The 13,263-nt window shown below is 40.0% G+C and overlaps 1 protein-coding gene across 1 annotated transcript; it reads right to left on the bottom strand.

The window, feature by feature from the left end:
• Positions 1–3,165: 3,165 nt before the first annotated feature.
• Positions 3,166–6,603, bottom strand: LOC120719910 (extracellular calcium-sensing receptor-like). The gene is made up of 4 exons (XM_040009473.1): positions 6,343–6,603; positions 5,808–6,077; positions 5,023–5,086; positions 3,166–4,091 (listed from the first exon to the last, which is right to left on the bottom strand). Exons 1-4 carry the CDS (start codon positions 6,601–6,603, stop codon positions 3,181–3,183), a joined length of 1,506 nt encoding a protein of 501 aa, XP_039865407.1. The 3' UTR covers positions 3,166–3,180.
• Positions 6,604–13,263: the final 6,660 nt, after the last annotated feature.

The raw sequence follows: 13,263 nt of genomic DNA, 5'->3' as shown, positions 1-13,263 counted from the left end.
CAGGGTGAGAAGCTTTCGGCTCGTTCTGTGTCGGAGAGGGCATAGCGCCAAAGAAGCAGCTATTTAAGGGCGGCGTATTTCCCTTGGGCGGGTGGGTCCCGGAGGAGGGTCATCGCGCGATGGGTGGCCAGTGGGTCGAGCGAGGCCACCACATGGTGATACTTTGTGTCATCAGCCGAGATGCCGTGAAGGGCAAACTGAGCCTCCACCTGCATGAACCACGACGAGGGATTGTGGAGCCAAAAGCCTGGCAGTTTTAGCGCCACAGCAAACGTAGCTGCAGCAGGAGGCGGAGGACTGGCGGCTGCTGTTGCATCCATAACGGAGTCTGCGTTATCCTCGGCCCGTAGCATGCTCGAGTCAGGGGTCACCAATGTGGAGGTAAGCATGGACGACACAGAGCTCTTAGTTCTCACTCCTTCTTTATTCCTCTCCACACATCAACTGAACACATCGTGCCACAAAACACAGCAACACACTTCCTCAACACTGGGTGTGAGTGGAGCCCTCTAGGGGTCCACCACAGCTGGACTTTTGTCAAAGCTGGGAAGGTACCAAAAGAAAGCTCCAGCCGATCCAGGAGAGAAGGACAATCAGTGACTAAGCGAAAACCTGTAGTGATCCCGTATGTGTCAGGAGTATCGGAACAGTTGAGACGCACTATTTCTAAACACCGGGTCTCTGTGGCTTTCAATCCCCAAAACACGCTACACCAAAAATTGGTCCACCTCAAGGATCGGGTCCCCCGACACAAACAGAGTAACATAGTGTACACTGTTAAGTGCCAGGAGGATTGCCAGGACTTATACATCGGGGAAACCAAACAACCTCTGGCGAAGTGGAATGCACAACACAGAAGAGCTACCTCGTCAGGCCAGGACTCTGCAGTCTATTTACACCTACAAGCCAGTGGACACTCTTTCAATGACGAGTATGTACACATCCTGGACAGGGAGGAACGCTGGTTTGAGCGCGGAGTCAAGGAGGTCATTTACGTGAAAAAGGAAAGACCATCTCTGAATAGAGGAGGGGGCCTAAGGGTACATCTTTCACTATCTTACAATGCTGTGATTGCAGCCATTCCCCAACTCTCTGTGAATGGTACTCATGGCCATTGATCAGTGGGCTTTGATCAGTGGTTGTTGATCAATGGTCATGAGAATTTGCATAATTATGATTAAGGAACTGACCTCCCAGCCCATTGTTCCTTCAGTGGGCTGGTTTCAGTTATTATGCAAATGTACTGTTTATATGATTGACGAATCCTGCAGTCTGCTGAGACTGAAGAAGACACTTAGATGAGTGACGAAACGTTTCTCCCACTGAAAACACTACATCCAGATGAACAGAATCAACTTTTGGAGAGCCACTGATTTAAGAACACAGTTGTGTGACACAAGCAAAAACTTTATTGCATACTCTCTTGCTGTGGATGAAAGTACAGACATGATGGACATTGCACAGCTGGCCATCTTCATCCGTGGAGTGGAAATATTGGACAATAAATCGATGCACGGGACAACGACAGGAAAAGACATTTTTGAAAACGTATGCCAAAGTGTAACCGACATGAAACTGCCCTGGGACAAATTTGTTGGACTTACAACAGATGGAGCACCGGTGTTGTGCGGTGAAAAAAAGTGGACTAGTCGGCAGGATGCGAGTAAAGATGCAGGAGGAGAACTGTACCAGTGAGTTAACAGCATATCACTCACTGATCATACACCAGGAAACACTGTGTGGTAAAGTCCCAAAAATGGAGCATGTAATAATCCCCGTAACGCAAACCGTAAATTTTATCTGAGCTAAAGATTTAAATCACCCTGAATTTCAGTCTTTTATGTGGGAAATAGATTCAGAGTTTGCTGACATTCCTTATCATACAGAGGTCCGTTGGCTGAGTTGGGGAAAAGTTCTCAAAAGAGTTTTTGAGCTCAGCAAGGAAATCTGTCATGGACATGGCATCTATGATGCGGTGAAGGCATTTCAAGTGAAGCTGTCACAAATGCACCAGTGCAACTTGCCTCACGTTCCCTGTTGCCAAGTAATGTTGAACCAAGTCGGCGCACTTTCCTAATAAACTGAGCACACTGCGCACTGAGTTCGCATGACACTTTGGTGATTTTGAAGTACAAAAAGAGAATCTTGAGCTGCTTTCCAACCCATTTATGTGGAAACTGCACCTGTGCAGATTCAGATGGAGCTGCAGTGTAATGGGACACTCAAGGCAAAGAACGACATTGAATGGGCTGCACAGTTTATTAGTTCCATTCCTGAAGCAATGCCCCAGCTCTGTCTACATGCGGCTCGAACCTTGTAAATGCTTTCATTTATTTTTTCTGGGGTTTTTGGCGGCATGTTCATATTTCTAACTTGCATAATTTTGATAGGATATATTTTTGTTAAGAGCAAAATATTTAAAGTTAAAAGTTTTTTTTTTTTAAGTTTATTTATTCTGGAATAATATTCCTGTCTATATTTATTTATATTTATGTTTAAAAAACATGTTTTAGTGTGTTCAAAAAAATCTTTACCTTGTTTGGCCCGCGATCTAAAGTGTGCCTTGAGTTTTGGTCCCCTGTGCACGTTAGGTAAAAGCTCTCAGTAAACAATAAAAATGCTTTAGCTTCAAACCCCACTAAATTCTCCACTGAGGCCCTTTTAAATAACTGTTGGGAGAAACCTCTAAACATCCTGTCACCTGGTGAAAAAGAAAATCCTCCACTATCTTCACAGTACCATCAATCAGAATACGCAACACAAATCAGGCAAGATTAAAACAGGTCAAGCAAGAAAGAAAATAGCTTCTATGAAATGTATGAATGCGTAATAGTGAAAGCATAATGTCTTGATTGCTTTTAATCCAAAATTATTGCTCAAAAATAAAACATATTTGTTCCTTCTGAAGGTGACCTGAAGGTGACCTGCAGTTTTTTGTATCGGTTATACAGTTTAAAATTCTAAAAATCTTGCATAAAATTCAAGAAAATTCAAAGTCATATAAGAGCATTATAAATCCTAGTCAATATATTTCTGAATACATATCAGAGTTAGAATGGCAAGATATGCAAGTATAAATAATATCAGTCTTGTATGAATGAAATTATTTCTATATTCATGATCTAATCATTTAAATGTATTTATTTACATGCATGTATTTTAATTTATGTGAAAACATTTTTATGATTCAGTGCCATGACCCATTACAGCCTTTTTTGTGTTCAATTCTGGTTTCAGCAGGATTATGTAACATTTGGGTCCAAACAATGTGATCAAGAGGCCAAAGCTTGAGGCCAAGATGGCAAATACCTCCACTGCATCTGCATAATTTCCCGGTGAGCTGATATAGACAGGAACAAAGGCCACCCACACAGCACAGAAGATCAGCATGCTGAATGTGATGAGCTTGGCCTCATTAAAACTTTCAGGGAGATTCCTTACCAGGAATGCAATTAGAAAACTGAGGAAAGCCAGCATGCCAATATAACCCAATAACACTGCAAAACCAACACTGGACCCAACTACACACTCATAAACAATCTTATCATTTTGGTATTGGGTGTTTTTATGTGGAGTTGGGGAAGCAGAAACAAGCCAAGCAGTGCAAATGACTGCTTGAATAGATGTAAGAAACAGAACTGTTCCTCTCTGCTGCATAGCACCAAACCACTTCAGACTAGCTCCCCCTCCTGGCTTGGAGGCTTTGAACACAGCCAGAACAACCATGGTTTTTACCAGGATGCATGAGACACACAGCACAAAGCTGATCCCAAATGCTGCATGCCTGAGTTGGCATGTCCACAGCCTGGGTCGTCCAATGAACAACAGTGAACACAGGAAACATAACTTGAGTGACAGCAATAGCTGGAAACTAAGTTCTGAATTGTTGGCACGTACTATGGGTGTTCTGCGATGGTAGATAAAAATCCCTAGAATAACAGCACATAAAAATGTGCCCAGTAATGAGGTTGCTGTCAAACAAATACCCAGAGGCTCAAGGTAAGAGAGGAACTCTGTCTTCTTAGGAACACAGTGGTCACGCTGTGGGTTTGACCAAAAATCCTCTGGACAACTGGTACACTCCAAGGAGTCTGGCAAAAGGGAGAAAGATGATGAAAGGGGAAGATAATTAAATGCCTACTATATTTAATGAAAATGAAATTCAACATGTCATGCTGACAGATTAAAAAAAACCCTGAAAATACACTTACTGCTCATATTACTGACTTTTCCGTCAGAACAAGGGATGCAGTCAAAACAGCATTTGGGTTCCCCCTTCTTTCTTATCATGTGGGTACCGAGTGGACAGCTCTCACTACATATTGATCGAACTGGCTGTTGGACAAAAAATAAATAAATATTGCCTGCTGCAATTCTATATAATGTAAATGTCATAAAAGGTAACGATCAAATAAAAGCATACTTAACCTTGTTTGATATAGAGTTCCAGAAGATTTTGTTTTCATCAAGTATGAGTTCTTCACCTTTGAAAGCTGACCCCTTAACCTCACCCACACTCTGAACTTTAATGCTTCCATCAGGGAGCAACAACCAGTTCATCACATCATAAATTGGCACAACATCACCATTTTCATCAAATGACACTTGATCACTAAATGGAGTGGAGAAGTTTACCCTTTCCAAGTAATAAACAAGCTGTTAAAGGTATAAGTATGCAAGAAATAAATTTCACAGTGCAGACAGTGACATTCTATATCCAATAACCAAATTAAATCTAACACTTATTATACTTTTATATTTAAATGCATTAAAATCTAATTCTAAATTAAGCATGGATATCTGTAATTGTGCAATAAATATGCATACTAGTTAATGTGCTCTAATATAAATATACTAAACACTACTTTCGCTCAATATGAAAAACCTATTTAGCTCTCTTCAGCTCATTTCATCGTATTGAATTGTTTTTTTTTTTTATCCGACAGGGTACATATTGTTGTACTGAAAGTAATTATAGAACCAATGATTTACTCATAGATGGAGTATAAATTAATATCACACCTGCCAAGGCTCCAGTGATTGCAAAGTGCCACAGCTGTGCCCACTGAAAGGCCCTCTTCCTGGCCTGCATTGCAGAATGTCATCAAGGGAATATGCCAGGGCATAAACGGCTTTGTACACATTGTACTCAGGCCGGAGGTTGGAAATGTCCAAGAACTCAGTGTTAACATTTTCTAGATCTTCCTGTCCAGTGCATAGTGCTCCTCCACCTTCCAGCCAGCCTGGTGGAGCTGGAGCAAATCTACACTGAAATGTGAATTCCCAAAACTGATTCACCTGAAATATATGATTGAAATATATTATTAATAGCTGTGTTTGTGTGCACCTGCTGTTTGTTTTTTGTTTTTAAAAAGGACAAAATAAAATTTTTGCAGCTAATACAGTAAAGTTTTGAACTCTCACCATTGTCTTTCCATAGCTATCACTGTCAAGCAGATCAGGGCGTATTTGTAACAGGAATTCCCTGAGCCCTGGTATTTCTCCTCGACGAATAGCGATGCCCAGTGTACCACCCAGATATGGCATGAGCTGAGGTGTTTGAAGCACAGCAGCTGTTGCTGTCCAGCCTTCACTGGCCAACCACTGTAGGCCTGTTACATTCTGCCTTTCTATCTGTGCATTGTAAAAAGCAGTATTGTAAATAGCAACGACTGACATCATCATGACATTGAAGTGCTTGCTTGACTTCTACGAATTCTATACCATTATTTTTCTGTACTCATTCAAATAAAGACATAATACATGTATTAACCAGTTTAGAGAAACAAATTCTTTTAAAACTGCACCTCTTCAATAAGGTTTATCATGTGAGTCTCAAACACAAAGGCAATGACCACATGAGCTGTGGATTTCTTCATCACATCCACAATCCTCCTGAGTTCATCTGTGTCTTTGTCAGTGGGTAAAACCTCAACATAGGCAAGGCAACCTTCTCCAGACACACTCAGCTCAGATTGTAAGGATCTGGCTGCATGAAGTCCATAATCATCATCAGTGATGAGCAGACCTGCCCAAGTCCAGCCAAAATATTTTAGAATCTGAATCATTGCACGTACCTAAGTGAAAACAGATTAAAACATGAGTGCTGCTCATCAGCTGCTGTTGACTTTTTGTATTTGTCCAGATTGATTTTTAACCTGGAAAGCATCACTTGGGATCGTCCTAAAGAAGGATGGATACTTTTGACGGTCACTCAAACAGGAACATGTGGCAAAATAACTCACCTGTGAAAAATACAGACCGTATATTGTACATTTTTTTAAACATTTAATGTACAATTAAGTTAATATAAACAAAAATAATATTAAACTGAAAACTTACCATGGGTACTCTGTACAAACCTAAGATGCTGGAGATAGCAATAGAAGGAGTAGAGGAAGAATCACCCACAATCCCTACAACTGGAGGATTTCCAACACATGTACTGTGTAATATAATCTGTTCCTCTTGACCACTGATTAATGACAACGCTCCACGGAATCCAATTCCAAGTTCAACGCAATTATCATAAAGGGTGTATCCCAGAGTCACATTAGGTAGCAAGTTGGAGTTGTTGTTGATCTCATCAATTGCAAAAGCCATGGTTTGTGCTTGTCTAAATCCTTGTACATAGAAACTAACAAAAAACATTTTGATTTGAAAAATACATCAGGATACTTGGAAATTAGCTGAGCTTTATTAATCAACACAATATAATTATTTTAGATATTACAATTATGTTTATATTAGCATTAGGTTTGTCCTGTTTCTCTATTTTTTTCTGTTGTTTCCCTGTCATATTCACCTATGGCAAGTAGGTTGCTGTGGCTGTGAGGTAAAAGACAGGTCAGGAATGCTTGAGAAAAAGTGGACTGGAAACAGTCCTCCCAGGATGACCTCTCCACTCTTCTGCATTCTGTTTAGATTAAATTGCTCCTGTAGTTGGCATGAGGAGGGAAACAGAGAAGAGGGTATAGTATGAGAAAAATAAGAATACTGCACAATGAACAAGAGCAAATTGCTTTGTAAAAATGAGCTCATGACAGCTTTCAGATTTTCTGACCCTAGTCATTTCATTTTATTGCTTTGCCATTCCCTTTTATTGACATGCTGTGTTGATGAATTTTGGATACCACCCATCTGGGAAAAAGAAGGTGAAAGGGCGGGGCCTGAAATACATTTTGATTAGAGATTGGTTCCTCACAAGAAGTGCACAATGTGTAGATCTGTGACTTGAGATCTACACATTGAGCAGTAAGACAGAGTTAGACTCGGGTGGTCCCATTTGAATGTGATTGACAGGTAAACCTTAAGTTAGACTCTTTTTCTCCAATTGATCTTTCGGAGTTAACTTCAATAATTACTTCCTCCAAACCATCAACGTGTCTTTTAGACCCCATTCCTACAAAACTGCTCAAAGAAGTCCTGCCATTAATTAATTCTTCGATCTTAAATATGATCAACCTATCTCTAATAATTGGCTATGTACCACAGGCTTTCAAGGTGGCAGTAGTTAAACCTTTACTCATGAAGCCATTTCTAGACCCAGCAGTCTTAGCTAATTATAGGCCAATCTCCAACCTTCCTTTCATATCAAAAATCCTTGAAAGAGTAGTTGTCAAACAGCTAACAGATCATCTGCAGAGGAATGGCTTATTTGAAGAGTTTCAGTCAGGTTTCAGAGCTCATCACAGCACAGAAAAAGCTTTAGTGAAGGTTACAAATGATCTTCTTATGGCCTCTGACAGTGGACTCATCTCTGTGCTTGTCCTGCTAGACCTTAGTGCAGTATTCGATACTGTTGACCATAATATCCTATTAGAGCGATTAGAACATGCTGTAGGTATTACAGGTACTGCAGTGGTTTGTATCATATCTATCTAATAGACTCCAATTTGTACATATAAATGGAGAGTCCTCTTCACCCACTAAGGTCAGTTATGGTGTTCCACAGGGTTCGGTGCTAGGACCAATTCTGTTTACATTATACATGCTTCCCCTAGGCAGTATCATTAGAAGACATAGCATAAATTTTCACTGCTATGCAGATGACACGCAGCTCTATCTATCCATGAAGCCAGATAACACACACCAATTAGTTAAATTGCAGGAATGTCTTAAAGACATAAAAAAAAAAAAAAAAAAAAAAAAAAAAAGACATAAAGACCTGGATGGCCGCTAACTTTCTCCTTCTTAATTCAGATAAAACTGAGGTTATTGTACTTGGCCCTAAAAATCTTAGAAATATGGTATCTAACCAGATTCTTACTCTGGATGGCATTACCTTGGCCTCCAGTAAGGCTGTGAGGAACCTTGGAGTCATTTTTGACCAGGATATGTCCTTCAAAGCACATATTAAACAAATATGTAAGACTGCTTTCTTCTATTTGCGCAACATCTCTAAAATTAGAAATACCCTGTCTCAGAGTGGCTGAAAAACTAGTTCATGCATTTATTACTTCCAGGCTGGACTACTGTAATTCATTATTATCAGGATGTCCTAAAAACTCGCTGAAAAGCCTTCAGCTAATCCAAAATGCTGCAGCAAGAGTCCTGACAGGGACTAGAAAGAGAGAGCATATTTCTCCTGTTTTGGCTTCCCTTTATTGGCTTCCTGTTAAGTCCAGAATTGAATTCAAAATCCTGCTCCTCACAAACAAGGTCTTAAATAATCAGGCCCCTTCTTATCTTAATGACCTTGTAGTACCATATCACCCTATTAGAGCACTTCGCTCTCGCACTGCAGGCCCACTTGTTGTTCCTAGAGTATTTAAAAGTAGAATGGGAGGGAGAGCCCTCAGTTTTCAGGCCCCTCTTCTGTGGAACCAGCTTCCAGCTTTGATTCAGGAGACAGACACTATCTCTACTTTCAAGATTAGGCTTTTTACTTTCCTTTTTGCTAAAGCATATAGTTAGGGCTGGACCAGGTGACCCTGAATCCTCCCTTAGTTATGCTGCAATAGACGTAGGCTGCCGGCTATTTTTTCCTTTCCAGTCACCTAGTGATGGCCAAATGAAGCTTTCTGAAGCATTGAAGCTTGTATTGAAAAACGGTTCATTACTCAAAGCTTTTCAACGCAGTCCTCTCTGGTGACATCTGGTGGCCAAAAATATGAAGAGCAGCTTGAATCCACAAAATAAAACCAACTGCTTCGTAATGATTGCCCACTCTACAGAGTGGAATTCTGTCTGATATTGGGCCACCGTTGTGTTGCTTTAAACGTGTATTTTTTGGGGTGACAAAAATGTTGTTTATTTCTTTAATAAATAATTTTGACCAGTAAACTTTCCTTGTTTAAACACGCACCATTGTGTGGTCTTTCTTTGCTTGTGACGGCTTGATGTTGGTAAATACAATAATTGAAAAATACCACGTTACATATAATATACATATAATAATGTACAACACATTATAGAGTATGCTTCTGCTTTGAGGTCCCGCCTCCATGTACTTATGCAGTTAATCGCTAGACGGGTATTTTTATAAATAATATTACATTAGGGAAATTTTCCTATACATATTTTTGACCTGGGGGTAGAATTGATTGTGAACTGGAAAGGGAAAATGCTTATGAACTTGCAAATTAAAAACATGATGCATTTAAGGTAACCCTTTTCCATTTGTATTTAAGATGAAAATTTGTTCCACTGTGCCATGGAACAGAAGAGGCTGGAGTGCACAGAAACTGGTAGAGATGCAGTTATACAGTCTAACTGGGCCCCACAAACTATCAGCTAAAGAGAATAAATAAATTAAATTGCTGCACATTTTGCAGACTAACAGTTTAAGATTATTTAAAACATAAAATGTATCTTTTTATAACATTAAATGTAAAAAGTCAAATAGAAGTCTTTCTAAAGTTATTTAATGATATTTATATTATGAAAAGCAGATTTTTGACATTTTAAGTTTTTCCCGTTGTCAGATTAAATAAACACGCACAAAACAAAAGCAAACAACAAGAACACAAAGCTGGAAAACCCACCCGATTGACCAAAATCAACTCAAAATACACAACAGAAACTCCTCTATTCCTCGCTGGCTCCAAATCTCTCAGTAAAAATATCAGTGGTTTGCTATCTGTCACCATCAAAACACTCCACAAATCCCGCGAATGATTCGCTTCCTTATAAACCATTGAGTCAGATACCGAAGCAGTTAGGTTCTAAATGAAGCTTCGGACGTCACTGATCACGTGACTCTGGCTAAACGAATCAAGCTTCGACACAGTGCATCTGAAGCAGTGTGTTGATTTTTTTGACACACGCACCGGAGCGTCAGCTGCAAGCGAGCCATCACAGTCACCTTTCTCACTCAGTATGTGTTAATAGACCTCTCTGCATTGAATCATATCTGTTATTAACCTCTGTCTCTCTTCCACAGCATGTCTTTCATCCTGTTTTCCTTCTCTCACCCCAACTGGTCGCAGCAGATGACCGCCCCTCCCTGAGTCTGGTTTTGCCGGAGGTTTCTTCCTGTTAACCCTTTAAGACCTACCATAGAACCAAGTCTGCCAGAGCTTATATTATATTTTTACATGCTGTAGTGCCATTTTTGGGAGCATTTCAAGTTGCTATACATCAATACAACCACTACAGCCTAAATTTTAATAATATGCATGCATTAAGTGCATAGTAACTACAAAAAAATTGAAAATCGTTTTTGTTTTTAACATATATTTCTAGTTAGAGAAATTTAAGAGGCTTATCCCTCAGAACTGTAAATACAAAAAAGTTGCACAAAATAGTTTCCCACCACAGGAAATTTATTTTGAGTGTCTTCATAGTTTTATTTTTGAAATACACCAATTTCTATACACTGCAGGAAAAACAAAAATAAATATTATAGTGCAAATTTGCAAAAAAGCAGCATATGCATCAAAATAAACTATTTCCAGCAGTGCAATGTGAGTCCTAAGCATCCCAGAAACGACACAGAAAGTCATAAAGTCAAACATAACTTTTAAAAACACCACCATAAGCTCATGAGGCCTTGATGGTAAAAAACTACATTTCCACGAAAATGACGCCACTTCCGGTTTCGGGCAGGTCATGGCGGACATGCAATAGTTCGTGCTGATGGACGTAGGAAGTGTTATGAACAGCTGATCGGATCGGCAAAGCGTGTTTCTGGAATATTATGTTTTTGTTGCTGCAAGTGCTTTTTATGCAGTTTTTGCAAAGCTATATGTGGAAGGAAACTGTGACCTAGGACAAGCTGATGGCATAAGATATAAGTACAACTCCTCCGGTTTCATATGCAAAAAAAATTATTGCGCTAGCTCACATGGTTGCAGTGCTAGCGGGATTTAAAAATAGTTACGCAAAACGGAGCGTGCCCGCTCTGACCGGTTTTAAAGGGTTAAAAGGGAGTTTTTCCTTCCCACTGTCGCCAAAGTGCTTGCTCATAGGAGGTCATATGGTTGTTGGGTTTTTCTCTTTACCTATGAAGCGCCTTGAGGCAACTTTTCTTGTGATTTGGCACTATATAAATAACATTTAATTGACTTGAATTGAATCCTGTGCCTTTGCACCCTAGTGAATAGGTTGATCATAACTGCACTGACAAGAGAAGATGAGTCTCCTAAATTTCAGTTACCCCTATTGCAGGCTGAAAATAGGGACAGTAATGAGGATAGTGAGAGTGAGGATGAAATTTAAGGTTTGGAATTGTTCTGTGCGTTTGTTTGTTTTTTCTTTTTCTGACACTGTAGAATGATGCACGTTGGGAAATCTCTTTTGAGTTTGCAATGGTGTTGATGTTAGGTACGGGAGTTGGGAGAGAAATCTCCATGTTTTTTTAATGTGATTTAATGGGATTGTTATCACAAGGGGGGAATTGTACTGGAAATTTCTTTATTCTATGTATTAATCACATATTTTAATCATATCACATTGGCAGTGTTGGGAAGGTTACTTTTAAAATGTATTCCATTACAGAATACAGATTACATGCCCCAAAATGTATTCTGTAACGTATTCCGTTACGTTACTCAATGACAGTAACGTATTCTGAATACTTTGGATTACTTAATATATTATCATGCTTTTTACAACAACGTGAATGTACTATTGCTGTGTGATTTATTACTATTACTGAAGGTCCGCGACTTCGAACTGTAGTAAAGGGACCTCTGACTAATACGGCGGGGTCCCTGTCGGCTCGTAGCCGAAAAATAGCTTTACTTTGTTGTGTGGGTCAACTTTTCTTGCGAGAGACAGAGAGAGGCGTTGAAAGACTGCTCCAACGGAACTTATTGTTTTCGGAGGAAAACACGAACACGGTGTACAGTCGAGTCTTAATAGCTTACTTACAACTGGGCTCGTCAGGCTCTCTTCTTGGCTGCAATGGTTATTATTATATTTACATGCTTCCAGCTCCTGTTTTTCCTCGATGACAACTCGTACCTTTCCACCCTTTTTCTCCCTCCTCGCGCTCACAGACCCATAACGTGTATGGCAGTCCATTCTCCCTGCAACACGGACTACACTGCCCATGATGCTACATTCTTTAGAGCTATGCTTGTAGCATTCTGCCTGTTAGCTTAGCACAACAACAACAACAAAAAGGTGCTCTCTCACCCAGGAAACACACAGTCGCAGAGAGAGAGAGAGTGTCGCCCTGTAACCATGGTAACCGTAACGCTGCCGCCTGGAACAACAGAACATAGCTGTCAAACAAAACCCAAACAGTCCTGACCCGCGACAAAATGGAACAGGAAAGTACCGCAGTGTAATCCATTTATTTCAACAAAGTAACTGTATTCTGAATACCACCTTTTTAAATGGTAACTGTAACGGAATACAGTTACTCGTATTTTGTATTTTAAATACGTAACGGCGGTACATGTATTCCGTTACTCCCCAACACTGCACATTGGTAATAGTAACATCACTTTCTCACTTTAGTATAGCAAGATCACTCCTGACACCAATTGTATACATGCATGTGGAATGTTATCACAAGTGGGCCTCAGGTTTTATTACACCTCACAGAGGGTGCATTGTAGACTTGAAGATCTCCAGACATCCTCTTTCTCGGGACGTGACAGGTGGTCGTAACATTTCTTAGAGTGGGAGAGGGGCAAGGATGAGCTGGATTGAAGGTATAGAGATATATGATGTGATGTGGAATGTCTTTGTTTTGAAAGTGTTCTGGGAATGGTTCAGGTTGGTGTCCTTCCTCAGAAAATTGTTTGGTGTTTGATCTGAACATTTTCTCCACTGCAGTGTTTCCTTTTCTTTTCTCTTTTTAATAAACGT

Source organism: Simochromis diagramma, unplaced genomic scaffold (assembly GCF_900408965.1).
Source record: "Simochromis diagramma unplaced genomic scaffold, fSimDia1.1 OVJJ01000344.1, whole genome shotgun sequence".
Lineage (NCBI taxonomy): Eukaryota > Metazoa > Chordata > Actinopteri > Cichliformes > Cichlidae > Simochromis > Simochromis diagramma.
This window is presented reverse-complemented; position numbering and strand designations above follow the sequence as displayed.